This window comes from Arachis hypogaea, chromosome 5 (assembly GCF_003086295.3).
Source record: "Arachis hypogaea cultivar Tifrunner chromosome 5, arahy.Tifrunner.gnm2.J5K5, whole genome shotgun sequence".
NCBI classification, from domain to species: domain Eukaryota; kingdom Viridiplantae; phylum Streptophyta; class Magnoliopsida; order Fabales; family Fabaceae; genus Arachis; species Arachis hypogaea.
In genome coordinates, this window is record NC_092040.1 from 94985670 (window position 1) to 95005468 (window position 19799).

Below are 19799 nucleotides of genomic sequence, written 5' to 3' on the forward strand. Positions count from 1 at the left end.
GTAATTAAATAAGAAGATTTTATTTAACTATTTATGTAATTAATTAATTAATTATATAATATCGTTAACTTTTGTTGGATAGTCAAGCAAGTGCAAGTCATAAGTGATAACCATCACGTGACACAAATATCATTTTTTTTTTATTTACAGTATGAAATGGTCAGTCAGATCATTTGGCATAAACTTATGATAAGCAGTGTATTCAAATAAATAATTATTCCATTCATCTTAAGATTAATGATCATTTTAATTCATTAATATATTTAGATATATCTTTATACTCTTAAAAAGTGTATGTTAATATTTTCCTATAAACATATATTACAAATTTTGTAATAAAATTATTTTTAAAAATATTAAATTATCAATAAAAAAATACACAAATAATTATATATCCATCATGTTTCCTCACACAAAAATATCTTTTTTTAAATTTACGTAAAATTTGTATAGACATTTTTTTTATTATTTATTTTATATTTTTTTAGATTCAACAAAAAATTAAAATTTAAACTTTATGATAACTTATCATAAGATTACTTCTCTCACAAATTTAAACTAATAAAAAACTATATATTATTTTTAAAGATATTTTCAATTGTTTAGGTCCAACTAAATTAAGATAATATTTAAGACAATACTCACATACATATTAATAATGTACTTAAAATAAAAAAGAATATATAAATAATAATTTTAAACATTTTTAAAACTTAAAACTCAAAACACATGTAGTTGAAAGTTGAAACGTACGGAATAACTGTTTTATTTGCATGATTGAGGAACCAGAGTGGCTATATATATCCCCTTTCCGATTACATATCTTGCATTGTCACAAACATTTCATAGAGATTTGATTATTTATTAATTTCATTTGCTTCATTGTTTTTTGGCTTTTCTTATTATTATATTATTATATTCCCAAACACAAAGAAAATATGACTATCCTCATTGAGCAACCAGAGCTATCAACAATGGCAGATGAGGAAATGAGAAATGAGTTGGTCTTAGATGGTGGATTTCCGTTGCCTAAGCCCCTCTCAGAAGATGGATTCAAAGCCCCTCAAATCAACTCTTATGGTCGCTCTTTTAGGTCTCTATATTAAGTCTTTTCATATTTATTTCACTTATTCTTTTATATCTATTATATATAAAAACTAGTAATAATATAGAAAAATGTGCTATATTATATGTGCATTGCAATTAGGGCCATTAAAATGACAAAATTCGTCCATGCAAGTCAGTCTGATTATTCAACCTAAACGAATGATTTTTTACTTTTAAATATTATACTCATGAAAATGAGACGTTAAACGAATTATTAAACACATTAATTTGTAGATTAAACAAGTATGTCGTTTAAATTATTTTACTTTTTTAAATAACTATAATTGACTTTAATTTTTTTTTTCTGATTGGACTCAAAAATTTGATCAACCCACTAAAAATAACTTAACACAAGTTAATTCAATATAAAAAAAATTATAATTTTTTCCAAAAATAGTTATTTTTTGTAAAATATATATATATATTTTTTAGGTCAAATTTTTTTTTTCCAAAAAAAAAATCCGACTAGCTCATATGTAATCCGCTATATTCATAAACAATCCAAACCTAAAATATAAAGCATGTAATTGAACAAAAAATTAACATGTTAGCTCGTATAACCACGAGCTTAAATTGACTAAATTGACCCATTTTGACAATTCTAATTAATTACAGTTAAACATAATATTTTAATTATTTATGTATTTATTTATTTCTCTCTTCTTGTTCTACAAAAACAGAAACTATCATGGTGAAAGCGCAAGGCAAAAGTCTGTGGAGGAATTCTACAAATTACAACACACCAACCAAACTTATGAATTTGTAAGTCAGCCATTAGTCTTCTTCCCATCATTGTCAAAAGGATATAATTGTTAAGACATATATATGACTTCTCACACATGCATGATATATCCAACCTTTTTAATTAATTATTATAGGCCAAGAAGATGAGAGCAGAGTATGGGAAGTTGAATAAGGCGGAAATGGGCATATGGGAGTGTTGTGAACTTCTTGAAGGAATCGTTGATGCAAGTGATCCTGATTTAGAAGAATCTCAAATTCAACATGCTTTTCAATCTGCTGAAGCTGCTAGAAAAGACTATCCAAATGAAGATTGGCTGCATTTGACTGCTCTTATTCATGGTATTATTCTCAACACACATGTATCACTTATATATAATGCTTATCTTGCTACATTTTATTGTGTTATAGTACAAATTTGGTATGTCATTATTAATTTAATGTATCAAATTTTAAATAAAAGTATTTAGAGTCAACACATTTTATTAATATTAATCAATATTTTGAGTAGACATTATATTTTTTTATACTATTAGAATTTAAAATTTAAGATTATAGTTAAAAATTTAATATAAAAATATTTTTGTTGACTAAATATTAATAAAAAATAATAAAATTTGTTAGTCTCTCAATATTGTTCAATTCTTGAAGTGAATGATGATAAATAAAATAAAGTAACATTAAAATTTCATCTGAAAAATCATTAACTTACTCTTAATTTGTTGGTTTAATTATAGATCTTGGAAAGGTTCTTCTCCTTCCAAATTTTGGTGAACTTCCCCAATGGGCAGTAGTTGGTGAGTATTGTTCCTTTAATTAACCCCTTTTTCATATAAAATAACATTTTACAATATTACACCTAAACATACATAAAAACTCATTCATATATATATATATATATATATATATATATATATATATATATATATATATATATATATATATATATGTTTTAATTCCTTGAAAAAAGGGCCCAATAATAGACTTTAACGAACTATTTACTAACAAAAAAAACTGGATATTTATTGCAGGAGATTCATTTCCTCTTGGCTGTGCTTTTGATGAAGCAAACACTCACCACAAGGTATAATAATCTTATTTAATTTTCTCAACACACAAGAAAATTATTAAGAACAATACTATTAGTCAGCTCACAATATTTTCTTCTCTATATGCACGCAGTATTTCAAGAACAACCCAGATAACAACAACCCTGCTTATAACACTAAAAATGGGATTTACACCGAAGGATGTGGATTAGACAATGTTATCATGTCTTGGGGACATGATGAATACATGTATTTGGTGAGTGATGATGAGTCCAACAAATTAAATATGCATGAATTTAAAAAAAAAAAAAACTAAGCATCTCTTCAAATTTGTAAAATATTTAATTTTGTTACATTTGCATCATATATATGTTAATTGATTCAATAATATCTAATAATTATAGCAATAATATTATTTGTGTAGGTTGCTAAGGGAAATAGCAACAACTTACCTCCTGTGGCATTGTTCATTATCCGCTATCACTCCTTTCATCGTAAGAATTATTTAACATATCTTCTTAAAAATAATAAATAAAAAATACGACTTTAATTTAATAATTTTGTATATGTAATAATGTGACAGCTTTATTCCAAACTGGGGCATATAAACACTTGTACCGTGAAGAGGATGTTGAAAATTTGAAGTGGCTTGACATATTCCAGTGAGCTATATATAATTTTCTTTTTATTATTATTACTTTAGTTTCTAATTATTATTAGCAAATAGACTTGTATATATGATTATTTTATATCTTATAACTGGTTATAATTATTACATTATTCTATTACGCAGCAAATATGATCTGTACAGCAAGAGCAATGTTTTAATTGATGTTGAAAAAGTTAAACCATACTACTTATCTCTTATTGAGAAGGTACGTAATATAATAATTTATTTTATTTTATTTTTTTCTGTATCTTACTATATTTCAGTCCATATATATTAGTAAAATCATTTTGTTATTTTGTTTTCTTTCTTTGCAGTATTTCCCATCAAAGCTCAAGTGGTAATTAAGTGGAGTCTGGGACTGATCATGCATATAATTATTGTTTACTTTTCTTGTCTTGTCTTTAATTAAGTTTTAATAATGTTAGAAATTATGAGTGCAATATTTGTTTATTTCTTTAAGAGTTAAGCCTTCATACATTGTAATAAAATGCAGTACCACACTTATTATGAGTTGTTGCAGTACAGTGTGTAATATATATAATCAATAAAGTGTTTTCATTTGGTTTGTGTTTATAATTTTACCCTAATTTTTTTTCTCCATAGTTTACAATTTTACCCTAATAAATAGTTGAATATGCTTAGGCATACATTCTTTATAATAGATATTATATTGACATTAATATTTTTTAACAATCAATGCGTATTTTCTTTAATTTTTTATTAATTAAAAATAATATAAAAATATAATTAATTAATAATAATAATTGTATTTTATATATATTTGTCTCAAAAGTATTTAATGTATGAATAGTGTTATTTTAAATGTTATTGGTTAAATTATATAACTATATAATATTTGAACATTCTTTCTACTTATTTACAAAAATAATTATAATATGCTCGACTTTATTAAACAAATTATCCTATTAAGCAATAATTAACTAAGGCATATTAACTGATAATGATGTGAATGGTGTAAGGAATTTATTCTTCAACCATATATAGTGATAAATAGCACAATTATCTTAAATCCTATCTAATTCCATCAATCCAAATTAAAAGGCGACCGAAATCACAATAAATTGTATTATATTGGATTTTTTTATTTAATTTTTTAAACCAATCCAATACAAATATCCAAATTGTATATTATTATATAATAATTTTTTATTATATATAATAGAGATAAGAGAGAACTAATTAATAGATTTTATATACCAAGAGAAGACAGTATAAAAAATTAACTTTTAGCTAGCTAATATTATATTTTTTAATTCTAAATTTTTTTATTTTTAAGATTTAAAATTTAAAATAAATAAAATAATTTTAAAAAATTATCTGATATTAATTAACTGATAAAAATTAATTTCTTTGCATTCTTTATAAAAAAGCCACTCAACTCACCAATATCAATTGTAGCATTACTAACTAACTTAACTACTTTAGATTCATGGGTAACACGCACATGCTAAAAAGTGTTTTTCAATAAAAATTAAATATTACCTTTTTTGACAATAAAAAATAAAATATGATATATATAATATATTTTTTTCAAAAATTTAATTAAAATCTTTCATTTTTATTCGCTCTTGAAAAAAAAATCTCTAAATTCATATACATTACTACACTTATCATATCCTAATCCTAACAATATTTCTTTATAAATACTAAAATAATTTTCTTTTTTCTTTTATCAAAAAGACCATTAAGTGTAACGACAATAAGATAATACAATAAATATATGATGAAAACTCATATAAAATTACTTTTATATAAACTTAATAACGGATAATTATTAAATAATTTAATATATTTAACAAAATTATTATTTAATAATTTTTAATTATTAATTTTACATAAAAATAATTATATATAAATTTTTTACTTAAAATATATAAAATGTCATATTTCTGTTTGATAAGCTAACCGTCTGTTGCTGCTGATCTTGCAACATTAGTAAAACTTTTAAATTGATAATTAAGAGAAAATTCAAGATTCAGCATCCTTTATTATTTTTTTATCAGCATTTCTAATTTAATCATCGGTCTAATTTTTTAAATATTATTAAATAACTGCAGATTAAAAACAATAAATTTTGTAACTCACTAGCATTTTTGGATAATTAATGGCATATTTAATAATTAATCATTTCTAAGCTTATTGTGCCCCTAACCCTAAATCCCCAAAGTTATCCATCCACACAGATCTAATACCCACAAACACCTCACTTCGCTACTCACTCACACTCTGCCAAAAGAAAAGAAAGAAGAGAACGCGAGAGAGAATCAGAGGGAACCATGAACAGGGGAAGAAGGAGGAGGGTGCAAGAGAGACAGAGAGACGCCGGGGAGAAGAGGACTGCGACGGAGGAGGATGGGAGCTGCTCCGGCCGATTGGAGCCTCTGCCGCTGCCGAGCTCCGTCGCGGCCGCCATTTGGTTCTAAGGGAGGGAGAGCTCGCCGAAGGACGTCCGTCGGAGCTGCTGTCGTTGCTTCTCCTGCTCTGTTCCGCCACTGCCGCGATCTGCGTCTCCCATGTTCACCGGAACTACCACCGTTGGAGCTCACCGTCGCCGCCACTGGAGCTAACTGAGGCCACGCTGCTACTGCTGGAACCGTATGTCTCTGCTTGCCGGAGACGTCCCTGAATTGCCGAGAAATGCAGCCAAATCTGCTCGCCGGAGGTTTGATTCTTTTATTGAAGTTTGATTTAATTCATTTTTAATAATTTTTAATGATTATTGAGTTAAGCAGATTAATTGGAATGATTGAAGTATTAAAAATATATTAGTAAAGTTGAGATTTACTGAATAATAATTAAAATTAGTTAGTAACTTTGTTTGATGCATAGTGTTTTAAAATTTAACAAGTTGAATATAATTTAGGGCAAATCACTTAAATAAGTTAAGGAGAGCCAAAAATTACAGCCAAATCAAAAACTGGTTCATGAATTAACCAAGAGACATTTCTATATAGTTCGAATCAACCTAATTCGAAAATTCGAATTTACACACATGTACACACCCACTAATTTGAATCAACCTGATTCGAATTACACACAGTAATTTGATTTTTTGACTCTAGTAGTAATTCGAATTGGACTGTTTCAAATTACACTTACTTCGGCTATAAAAGGAGTTCGAACCAACCTTATTCGAACCACTTTTCCATTATCATACTCCACCAAATCTTAGAGAAAACAACCCATATTCGCTTCAACAAAGGTTCGAGCAGGATATTCAGCCCATGGGAGATAATCCGGACAGACTATAGCGTTTGAATGGAGTTGTTCATATAGGCAAGGTCATCAACGACGAAATTAGTATGTAATATTTTTTTTAAAAGTAGGATTAAGTAATTTATTCATTTGTTTAATAGTATGTAATATTTTTTTAAAAATTTGTATGACCATGGGATAATTATTAGAGAAAGCTTTTTTTTTAATAAGTTACTTTAATTTTAGAGAAAGCTTTTTTTTTAAATAAAGATAATCTTAGAAAAGAAATTAAATAGCTTTAAATAAACATATGAATTTAAGACTTGATAAAGATAATCATTATATATTTTTAAGAAAGCCTTTTTTAACTGAGATAATCTTAAAAAAGAAATTAAATAACTTTAAATAAACATATGAATTTAAGACTTGATAAAGATAATCATTCCTAAGATGTGGGTTGACTTTTTGTAATTATTTTACTAGTTTACGATATTTTTATTTTTTATTGTGTATCTTAGGTTTTTATTATTGTGATAAGAGATGAGTTAGATGTCCATTAATACTTGAACGACTCAGTTTTTCAATAAAAAATACTTTAATGAAATTTGAAAAATTAAAACCTAATATATGTATAAGTAGGAGGTTAAGCTTTCGTTAATAATACACAAAGAAATAACAATAACAAATACTTCCCTTTCTCTTACTTTAACATATAAAATTCTCTTGATTTTTTTTTTGGATTTCTTTAAATTGTAATATACTAGTAAATATATAATTACTTATATTATAGTGAGTTAATTATATTAATAAATATCAATACTTCATTTTTTTATTTATACTTTTTTTTATATTATATTTTAGGGAGACTCATAAAATAACAAGGACATATAATAAAGATGTTTGTCTTGTAAATAGTACCAGTTCGCACACAATTCTCAAAAGTAATATATATTTTACACATCTTGTACTAAAAGAAGAATATGTTAATACTATTATTGGCTCAGGCAATGTGATAGAAGGCTCCGGATGAGTTATAATTTTATTTTTCAGAGGAACAAAATTCATAATAAATAATGTACTATTGTCTACCAAGTTTCTAAAAAACTTGTTGAGTTTTAAAGATATTCGCCGAAATGGGTATCATATTGAAACAATGAATAAGGGAAATCATGAGTATCTATTTATCATAACTCATGATTCAAATAAAAATGTTATATTAGAAAAGTTACCCTCACTTTCATCTGAATTATATTATATTAAAATTAGTGCAATTGAATCACATGCCATCGTAAACTCGAAGTTTACCAGCCCAATTGAATTCATAATTTGGCATGATCGATTGGGTCATTTGGGAACAACTATGATACGGAGAATTATTGACAACCTCCATGGACATTCACTAAAGAACCAGAAGATTCTTAAATCTAGTGAATTTTGTTGTGCTGCATATTCTCAGGAAAGTTAATTTCAAAGTCATCACCGATAAATATTGGATCTTTTAGATATTTTATGGTCCTAATAGACACATATTCGAGATGGTCACATGTGTACTTATTGTCTTCTTGCAATCTGGCATTTGCGAGATTACTTGCTCAAATTATTCGATTAAAAGCACAGTTTCCAGAAAATCCAATCAAAGCGATTCGTCTTGATAATGTTGGTGAATTTACTTCCCAAGCCTTTAATACTTATTGTATGGCTAACGGAATAAGCATTGAACATCCAGTAGCTCATGTTTACACATAAAATGGATTAGTAGAATCACTTATTAAACACTTCCAATTAATTGTTAGACCCTTACTTATGAGAACAAATCTCCTAACCTCGGTTTGGACGCATGTTATTTTACATGTCGCAGCACTTATTTGTTTGAGGCCAATAAGTTACCATTAGTTCTCTACTATGCAATTAGCTTTTAGCCAACAGTCAAATATTTCTCATTTAAGAATATTCGGGTATGCAATATATGTTCCAATTGCACCACCTTCTCGCACCAAAATGGGACCCCAAAGAAAATTGAAAATATATGTTGGGTATGATTCTCCCTCTATAGTGAGGTATCTTGAGATGCAAATTGGAAATGTTTAAAGCCCAATTTGTGGATTATCATTTTGATGAATCAAAATTTCCAACATTAGGCGGAGAGAATAAGCTTTTTAAAAAGAAAATTAATTGGAATGCATCATTCTTGATACATTTTAATCCTCGATTAAGGCAATGTGAACTAGAAGTTCAAAAGATTATACATTTATAAAGAATAGCAAATGAATTGCCTGGTGCATTTTCTGATACGAAAAGGATAACTAAATCCTATATACTAGCTGAAAATGCTCCAATTTGAATTGACGTCTTAGTCGGACAAAGAGCCATCGAAATAAATTCACGTCAGAAGTATGGTAAGCCTGTCGGTTCCAAAGACAAAAATTCTCGAAAAAAGAAAGAGGTAAATACTATTCCTGTTGAAAAAGATAAAGACATAGTAAAAACACTTGCAATTGTTTAAAATTCTGATATAATTTTGACGCCAGAAGACGTTTAGGTATCTGAAAATTGTGAAAATGACGAGATCTCGATAAATTATGTCTTTACAGGAGAAAAATAGGACTGAAATAAGACAATTGTCAATGAAATATTTGCATATAATGTGACATTAAATATCATGCATGAAAGTAAGGATCTTAAGCCAAGAACAGTCGAAGAACGTCAACAAAGAAATGATTGACCGAAATGGGAAGAAGCTATAAAGGCTGAGTTAGACTCACTTGCAAAACGTGAAGTCTTTGGACCTGTAGTCCGTACACCAGAAGATATAAAACCTGTTGGATACAGATGGGTATTTGTGAGAAAAAGAAATGAGTAAAATGAAGTTGTACGCTACAAAGCTCGACTTGTGGCACAAGATTTTTCACAAAGGCCCGATATAGATTATGAAGAAACATATTTCACTGTAGTGGATGCAATAACATTGTGTTATTTAGTCATTTTATCCGCATACCATAAACTACATATGGATTTAATGGATGTGGTAACAGTCTACTTATACGGATCATTAGATTGTGATATTTATATGAAAATCCTTGAAGGATTAAAGATATCTAAATCGTCCAATGAATATTCACAGGGGTTATACTTAGTCAAATTGCAAAGATCTTTATATGGTCTAAAGCAATCTAGACGAATGTGGTATAATCATCGTACTGAATATCTGGCCAAAAACATATTCAAGAATGATAATATGTGCCCATGTGTTTTCATAAAGAAATCTGCATCTGACTTCATTATAATTGCTATTATAATTACTGCGTACGTTGATTATTTAAATATCATTGGAACCCCTGAAGAGATTCCAACAATTATAAAAGTTCTAAAAGAAGAGTTTGAGAAGAAAGATCTTGGAAAGACTAAATTTTGTCTCGACCTGCAGATTAAGCATACAAAAAATGGGATCTTTATTTATCAAACAACATACACAGAAAAGATTTTGAAGAGATTTTATATGGATAAGTCACATCCATTGAGTACCCTAATGATCGTAAGATTTTTGGATGTGGAAAAGGATTAATTTCGTCCTAAAGAAAAAAATGAAGATATTATTGATCCAAAAGTATCACATCTTAGTGCTATTGTGGCACTAATGTATCTTACTAATAATACACGGCCTGATATATTATTTGCTGTGAATTTATTAGCAATGTATAGTTCATCTCCAACCAGAAGACATTGGAATGAAATCAAACAAATTTTTCGATAACTTCATGGAACGATTGATATGGGATTGTTCTATCCATATGGATCCAAGTCACAACTAGTTGGCTATGCAGATGCAGGATACTTGTCTGATCCACACAAAGGGAGATCTCAAACAGGATATTTATTCACATATGGTGATACAGCTATATCATGGAGGTCAAACAAATAAACGATAGCAGCAACATCTTCTAATCATGCTAAAATACTAGCGATACATGAAGCAAGTCGCGGTGTTTTTTGGCTCAGGAGTTTGATCCAATATATTCTATCATCATGTGGACTGATTGATCATAAGATAGCTTCAATTGTTCTGTTTGAAGATAATACAGCATGCATTGTGCAACTTAAAGGTGGATACATCAAAGGTGATAGAACAAAACATATTTTTTTCAAATTCTTCTTCACTCATGATCTTCAAAATCAAGGAACAATTGATGTCTAACAAATCCGTTCAAGCGATAATCTGGCAGATCTATTTACAAAGTCACTTCCAAAATCCTCATTGAAAAGATTGGTACATCAGATTGGGATGCGCCGATTCTGAGACATTAAATAATGTTGAAGAAAGGGGGAGACTGTACTATTTTTTTTCTTGGTCAGGTTTTGTCCTTAACTGGTTTTTCTTAACAAGGTTTTTAACGAGACAGTCTCCATCACAAAGAATATTGTACTCTTTTTTCTTCACTAAAATTTTTTTCCATTGAATTTTTTTTAGTAAAATTTTAACGAGACATAATCCTAAATGGTCATCCAATAGGAGTATTGTGACAAGGGATGAATTGGATGTCCATTAATACTTGGGCGGCTCAGTTTCTCAATGAAAAAAAGGCTTTAATGAAGTTTAAAAAAATCAAAGTCTAATATGTGTATAAATAAGAGGTTAAGCCTCCATTAATAACACACAGAAAAATAATATTAACAAATACTTACCTTTCTCTCTTTTTAACATATAAAATTTTCTTTAGTTTTCTCTCTTTTTAACATATAAAATTTTCTTTAGTTTCTTTCTATTTCTCTCTGTGAATTTTTTTAAATTGTAATATATTAATAAATATATAATTATTTATATTATAGTGAGGTAATTATATTAGTGAATATTAATATTTCACTCTTTTATTTATATTTATTATATCTTCATTGTTTTTTTATTTTACAACCCGTACTGCGATATATTTTATTTATTTTTTATCCAGAGAATGATCAAGAAGGCAAATATATTTGCATTTGTATGACTATATGATATTGGGAGGACAAGAGATTTTAAATATATTAAATTGTGTCAAATGAAATTTCGGCATGCATTTTTGGAGTTATTAAATATTTTACTGAGATTGTTTAAGGTCAAATCGAGTCCATCAAAGAGTTTATAGATTAGATAAAACTGAAAATTAGAATGAAAAAAAATAGTGATATCTCTACAAAGAGATAATTATAACTAGGGATAGATACAGTTTAAATTTTTAAAACTTTAAACTGCATTCACTTTAGAATTAATTTTATGGTTCATAAAACTTAATTAAAACCAGATTAAAAAGAAAAATCGATTTTAAACTGATTTAAAAAAAATCAATTTTAAACCGATTTTAATATTTAAATTTGGTTTTATATATAAACCGATTTTAAATCTAATTTTTTAATATCCAAATTTAAAATCTGATTTTAAATTTGGTTTTTTTAATATCCAAATTTAAAATCCGATTTTTTTAAATCCAGTTTTTAAAAATTTATTTTCAAATCAGATTTTTTAACCAAAAATCTTGTTTTAAAACAAGTTTTTAAAAAATTTAATTTTTAAACTATAATTTTTTTAAAACTAAAATTAGTACTAAAGCCTTTTTAAACTATATAGGTTCATTACAACTAGGATTTGGTTCTTTATAAATCTAATGACAATAGCTAATCTATACAATATTTAATCATTTTTAAAACATCAAAATGATACCACCAAAAAATCTCCTTAAAACAATAACCACAAAATATCAAAAGATGCCAACAAAGTCATCAAACAACCACAACCTTTGAGAAAAATATATCTTCAAATAACAAAATATATCTTTATCATTTTGAGACAAATCTTTGAATGAAAGTATAAAATCAAATGTGAATACTAAGCATACCTAATCCTGATCAAGATTATTTATTGATGCCGCCACAGAACAAGCACCAACATTAGAGAAAAATATATCTGTCAAGAAAAACAAATCAATTTTCAAGTCTACATTCAACAACTTTTAATTGAAAACTAATATGAAAAAAATTTTATATCTTGATCAACTTGTTGATGAATTTCACCATCATCTAAAGCAGAGAAAAGATCTTTCTTAAGCCAATCTTCTGTGCAGACTAAGGCTTCTACCATTCAAGGTGTTAAGAAACTGTGGTATGAATCGAGGACTCTTCCTCCAGTACTAAATGCAGACTCCGAAACTGCCGTAGAAACAAGTATAGCCAATAGCTCACGAGCCATATTTCCAAGAATTGGAAATTGAGTTGAGTTGACCTTCCACCAATTTAAGATATCGAACTTATGGGAGTATGTCTCGCATTCTTCTTATAAATATCTATCAAGTTCAGATCTTGTATTTATTCTACGACCTGTTGCTTGCAGAAAAAAGTCCATGCCATGAGCATCAGTATTAATGTTGTTGGCTTGAACATCTTGCGTATCAGCCTCAATTGCTTCCTCAGAACTTTGGTATTGCTGATAAAGTAATTTTATACACTTAAACAACTTTGACTTCAATTTGCCCCCTTTTTTTTCTCCAAATAAGTAATTCAAGAAATAATTGACATACTCAATCTTTTGTATTGGATTAAGTACGATAGCAATCAATAACAACATATTCACCGAATCAGGATTGTCCCAATACTTTTCATACTTAACCCCCATCCTTTCCATCATTGACATAATACTAAAATCAACAGAATCACAAGAATAACGAATAAATCATCCAATTGCAAATACTTCCTCCATATACATATCACTGGCAACATATAAGGTACCAGAAATACGTACAGTGGCATCACTGAACACTCGCAAAAATGACACAATGGACTCAGCATACTCCCAGTCTGAATCAGAAGGCACACCTCTCCCTTTTTCTCCACTCATCTCTCCTATATAGGTATTATCTTTCAAAGCAAGCAACTCAAATACTTTGCGATGCTTCAAAGCTACCTCTAACATTTGACAAGTAGAATTTCACCTAGTCTCAACATCCATGCAAGGCAAGCCTTTATATTGAATTTTTTCTAGTTCAACACGCTTTTGAAACCTACTGGCTCTAGATGGGGAAGATTTAACATATTTTTTGCACTACAAATCCTCAAGACTGATTCATCAATCTCTTTCAACCCTTCTTTTACAATTAAGTTTATAATATGTGTACAACACCTCATATGAATAAATTTACCATTCAAAATAATGTTATTCCAAGAACTTAATCGCTGCTTCAAATATTTAATTGCAACATCATTAGATGATGCATTATCAACTGTCACACTAAATACCCAATTTAAATTCCAATTATTTGAACAAGATTCAATTGTTGCTCCTATAACCTCTCTTGAATGACTTGTCACTTGACAAAAACTAAGTATTTTTTATGTAATTTCCAATCTAAATCAACAAAGTGTGCTGTCAAACTCATATAAGTAAAATTTTGAATTGAAGTCCAAGTGTCAGTGGTTAGACATACTCTACCACAATTTGTCGAGAGAAAATCTTGCAATTTCATCTTCTCTTTAGCATAAAGAGCTCCAATATCACGTGCTAATGTAGTCTGTGAAGGAACTTTGAATCTTGCTTGTAAGGCATGCACAAATCTTTGAAATTTCGGGCTCTCAACGAAGTAAAATGGTAGCTCTTCCCCAATAAACATTTTCACAAGTGCCCTTTGAGCCTCCTCTTGGTCAAATTTGGAAGCACTGGGTGAATTTAAAACACTACGCTCATTTATAGTTGGTGTGGTCGTTGTTTTTCTTCTTTTGTTCGAATCATTATTAGGATTTTGCTTGCATCTTCTCAAATGACCACCCATTGAGCTGGTTCCGTTCCCATATTGTATTAAGCTACCACAATATTTGCATTTAGCCTTTTTCTTGGTAGCATTCTCTACATCAAAATGATCCCAAACAGCTTACCAATTTTTATGAACACCTGATGGTGGAGAAGATGGTTGAGTACTAGCGGATATCCGTGCTACTTTAATATTACTGTTTTCAATCATCTTGCTTTGCATATAAAGCAAGATACATAACTCAAAATTTGGTGCCAAACATACTAAAATTAACAAGAACAAATCCAAAGAAACAGCAGCCAATGCTATTAACACAAATTAATCCAAACAAGCTGTAAAGATTGTAATATGTTTCTTTGGCTGCTGTTAACAGCATTGGCTGTTGTTTCTTTGGATTAGTTTGTGTTAATTTTAGTATGTTTGGCACCAAATTTTGAGTTATATACTTTGCTTTATATGTAGAGCAAAATGAATGAAAATAGTAACATTAAAGCAGTAGGGATGTCCACTAGCACTCAACCATCTTCTCCACCATTAGGTGTTCGTAAAAATTGGTTAGCAGTTTGGGATCATTTTGATGTAGAGAATGCTACCGAGAAGAAGGCTAAATGCAATATTGTGGTAGCTTAATACAATATGGAAATGAAACCAGCTCAATGGATGGTCATTTGAGAAGATGCAAGCAAAATCCTAATAATGATTCGAACAAAAGAAGAAAAACAATGACCATATCGACTATAGATGATCGTGGTGTTTTAAATTCACCCAGTGCTTCCAAATTTGACCAAGAGGAGGATCAAAGGGCACTTGTGAAAATATTTATTGGGGAAGAGCTACCATTTTTCTTCATTGAGAGCCTAAAATTTTGAAAATTTGTGCATGCCCTACAAGCAAGTTTCAAAGTTTCTTCACGGACTACAATAGCGTGTGACATTGGAGCTCATTATGCTAAAGAGAAGATGAAATTGCAAAGATTTTCTATCGGCAAAATGTGGTAGAGTATGTCTAACCACTGACACTTAAGACTTCAATTCAAAATTTTAATTATATGAGTTTCACAGCACACTTTGTTGATTTGGATTGGAAATTACATAAAAAAATACTTAATTTTTGTCAAGTGACAAATCATTCAAGAGAGGTTATAGGAGCAACAATTGAATCTTGTTTAAATAATTAGAATTTGAATCGGGTATTTAGTGTGAGAGTTGATAATGCATCGTCTAATGATGTTGTAATTAAATATCTGAAGCAGCGATTAAGTTCTTGGAATAGTATTATTTTGAATGGTGAATTTATTCATATGAGGTGTTGTCCACATATTATAAACTTAATTGTAAAAGAAGGGTTGAAAGAGATTGATGAATCAGTCTTGAGGATTCATAGTGCAGTAAAATATGTTAGATCTTCTCCATCTAGAGCCATAGGTTTCAAAAGTGTGTTGAACCAGAAAAAATTCAATATAAAGACTTGCCTTGCATAGATGTTGAGACTAGGTGGAACTCTACCTATCAAATGTTAGAGGTAGCTTTGAAGCATCGCAAAGCATTTGAGTTGCTTGCTTTGAAAGATAATACCTATATAGGAGAGATGAGTAGAGAAAAAAGGAGAGGTGTGCCTTCTGATTCAGACTGTGAGTATGCTGAGTCCATTGTACCATTTTTGCGAGTGTTCAATGATGCCACTGTACGTATTTCTGGTACCTTATATGTTACCAGTGATATGTATATGAAGGAAGTATTTGCAATTGGACAATTTATTTGTCATTCTTGTGATTTTGTTGATTTCAATTCTATGTCAATGATGGAAAGGATGAGGTTAAGTATGAGAAGTATTGGGGCAATCTTGATTCGGTGAATATGTTATTATTGATTGCTATCGTACTTAATCCAATGCAAAAGATTGAGTATGTCAATTATTTCTTGGATTACTTATTTGGAGAAGAAAAAGAGGGCGAATTGAAGTCAAAGTTGTCCAAGTGCATAAAGTTACTTTATCAGCAATACCAAAGTTCTGAGGAAGCAAGTGAAGATGATACGCAAGATGTTCAAGCCAACAACATTAATACCGATGCTCATGGCATGCGCTTTTTTTTTTTGCAAGCAACAGGTCGTAGAACAAATACAAGATCTGAACTTGATAGATATTTACAAGAAGCATGCGAGCTATACTTCCATAAGTTCAATTTCCTAAATTGGTGGAAAGTCAACTCAACCCGATTTTCAATTCTTGGAAATATGGCTCGTGAGGTATTGGCAATACATGTTTCTACAGTAGCTTCGGAGTCTGAATTTAGTACTGAAGGAAGAGTCCTCGATCTATACCGCATTTCTTTAACACCTAGAATGGTAGAGGCCTTAGTTTGCACAGGAGATTGGCTTAAGGAATATCTTTTCTTTGCTTTAGATGATGATGATAGTGAAGCTCTTCAACAAGTTGATCAAAGTATAGAATTTTTTTTTAATATTAGTTACCATTAAAAGTTGTTAAATATAGACTTGATAATTAATTTATTTTTCTTGACAGATATATTTTTCTCTAATGATGGTACTTGTTTTATGATGATATCAATTGATAATCTTGATGATGACTAGGTATGCTTAGTATTCACATTTGGTTTTATACTTTTATTCAAAGATTTTTCTCAAAATGACAAAGATATATTTTGTTATTTGCTTATATATTTTCTTCAAAGGTTGTGGTTGTTTGATGACTTTGTTGGCATCTTTTGATATTTTGTGATTGTTGTTTTGGGAAAATTTTTTGGTAGTATCATTTTGATGTTTTGAGAATGATTAAGTGTTATATAGATTAGCTATTGTCATTAGATTTATAAAGAGTCAAATCCTAATTGTAATGAACCTATATAGTTTAAAAAGATTTTAGTATTAATTTTACTTTTAAAAAAATTATGATTTGAAAATTGATTTTTCTAAAAACTGGTTTTAAATTGGGTTTTTGGTTAAAAAATTTGGTTTGAAAATGGATTTTTAAAAACTGGTTTTAAAAAAACGGATTTTAAATTTAGATATTTAAAACTGAAATTTAAATTTAGATATTAAAAAACTAGATTTAAAATCGGTTTATATTTAAAACCAGATTTAAATATTAAAACCGATTTGAAATCAGTTTTTATTTTTTCAAACAGATTTCTCTTTTTAATCTGGTTTCAGTTTAGTTTCATAAACCATAAAATTGGTTCTAAAGTGGAAGCAATTTGGATTTTTGAAAATCCAAACCATGCCTATGATAATCCAATATTTTATGGTTTATCTTGTACTCAACTGAGTGGTTTTTATCAAGTCTCTGCACACTTATTCATATAATTTGCATAGTTTTACAATTCCTTCTTAGTTTTGTTCTACAATTGAAAACTTGCTTCCTAAACCCTTAAATTGTTTGTTTTGATTCTCCTTTATACTATTCGATGTCGTGATCTGTGCGTTAAGTGTTTTCAGGCTTTATAGGGTAGAAATGGCTTAGAAGATGGAGAGGAAGCTTGCATAAATGGAAGGAACACAAGAATTAAAGGAGACAGCCAGCAAGGAGCGATGCGCGCGCGTACCTAATGCGTGCGCGTGAATTGGAGTTCGCATGGCGACGCGTGCGCGTGCCTGACGCGCATGAGTGACACGTGAGGATGACCAGCAACGCGTACGCGTGACTGCCGCGTACGCGTGACATGCGCTACCTGCTGAAATCGCAAAAAACGCTGGGGGCGATTTTGGGCCGAGTTTGGACCTAGTTTTCAGCCCAGAAACACAGACTAGAGCCAAGGGACAAGCAGAGACTCAACACACATTCTCATTCGCATAGTTTTAGTTTTAGATTGGAATCTTAGAGAAAAAGTACTAATTCCTCTAGGTTTTCCTCACATTCATAGATTTCTAGTTTTGATGCTTTTGATGCTTTTGCTTTGGATATTAAGAAGAGCCATTACCTCCGTTGAAGTTGCTATTCTAGTTTGTTTCCTTATTCTTTTACTCTTTTAATTGCCCATTAATCATGTTCAGATAAGGATGTTGCATTTTGGGATTTATTAATGCAAAGTACTATTTTTATCTTTAATTAATTGTCAATTATAATTTTATTTAGCTTATCATGTCTTCTTTTTATTCCCTTCATATGCCTGTGAACGTTGTACTCATTTCAATGGAGTAGACTCCCAACTTGACTTGGGGGTTGATTAAAAGAAAACCTTGAGTTGAAATACTCAAGTGATTAGTTAAATTGGAAGTTGTTGGCTAACTTTCTAAGCACTAACGCTAATCCTTCTCAAGGGAGAGGATTAGGACTTGTGAATAAGAGTTAGCTCAATCATTTAACTTTTCTTTATTTAGTAAGAGTTAACTAAGTGAAAATAACAAGGATAGAACTCCCAATTAATCGACCCTCGATCAAAGCTTTGACTTTGAATATATAAATCGCTTTTAATTCTTATTGCTTTAATTTACCATCATTTTATTTTCTATTCCTCAACTCTCAAATTTTTTTTCAGAAAACCCCTGACTAATAAAATAGCACTCTTTTGTCAACTCGTTGGGAGACGACCTAAGATTTCTACTCCCAGTATTTTTATTCTAAAATTGTGACAACCCTTTTTTAAATTGATAAGCGGATTTTTGTCGATTAAGAACTGTATTCGCAACGCTATTTCTATACTAATTTCTTAATCGGCTAATTTCCGCCACGTCAGCCCACCCCTAGTTGATGGAGACAACATGGTGTCGGTGCCAGTTGCCTGCTCCGGTGTCGGCTGTGGCGGACTACATGCTTGAAGGAGAAGTGTCGAAGAAGAAGACAACACGGTTGATTTGTCTGTATGTAGTGTGAACTGGTTTAACGAGTTAGAATTTTTTCTATTTTTGGATCCTAATTCGGATTTGGATCCGGATCCGAATTTAAAATTGGTTAAATAGTTTAAATTAAAAAATCAAACTATAAAATTGATGCAATTTGGTTAAAATATTTTTTTATTTAAAATGATTTTTTTAAATAGTTTGGTTTAGATTAGGTTTAAAATTTATAATTTGGATTTTTTTCCACAGCCAATTATGGTACGCTTTTCGAGTTTAAGAAAAATATCTTCTTTTCATGTAAATATGATCCAATTTCGGTTTAACGTTAGATTGAGAAGGTAAAAAAAAAAACACTTTAATGCCATAGAGTGTTTGGATCCACAAAAGTGACTTTTGCTATTTTTATGTAAGAACCAAAGGCTTTCTAGTGGAGAGGTGTTAAAAATTTACT

General features: G+C 29.5%; 1 protein-coding gene and 1 long non-coding RNA gene across 2 annotated transcripts; both read left to right on the forward strand.

Annotated features, from left to right (window-relative positions):
* The first annotated feature begins 826 nt into the window (after positions 1-826).
* Positions 827-4143, forward strand: LOC112802047 (inositol oxygenase 2). The gene is made up of 10 exons (XM_025845042.2): positions 827-1093; positions 1788-1869; positions 1986-2190; positions 2586-2645; positions 2880-2932; positions 3031-3153; positions 3322-3391; positions 3481-3559; positions 3691-3772; positions 3882-4143. The coding sequence occupies exons 1-10, from the start codon at positions 939-941 to the stop codon at positions 3906-3908; spliced, it is 936 nt and encodes a 311-aa protein (XP_025700827.1). The 5' UTR covers positions 827-938; the 3' UTR covers positions 3909-4143.
* A 1571-nt stretch (positions 4144-5714) lies between these two features.
* Positions 5715-18617, forward strand: LOC140184727 (uncharacterized). Its single transcript, XR_011882266.1, has 2 exons — positions 5715-6250; positions 18008-18617. It is a non-coding gene; the product is annotated as an uncharacterized lncRNA (long non-coding RNA).
* The last annotated feature ends 1182 nt before the right edge of the window (positions 18618-19799 follow it).

What these genes read in the sequence shown, in the direction of transcription:
- LOC112802047 (XM_025845042.2), top strand. Translation starts at nt 939, where the DNA reads ATGACTATCCTCATTGAGCAACCAGAGCTATCAACAATGGCAGATGAG. An exon ending in ATGATGAATACATGTATTTG is followed by an intron (nt 3,154 to 3,321) that starts GTGAGTGATGAT and finishes TTATTTGTGTAG; the next exon opens with GTTGCTAAGGGAAATAGCAA. An exon ending in ACTTATCTCTTATTGAGAAG is followed by an intron (nt 3,773 to 3,881) that starts GTACGTAATATA and finishes CTTTCTTTGCAG; the next exon opens with TATTTCCCATCAAAGCTCAA.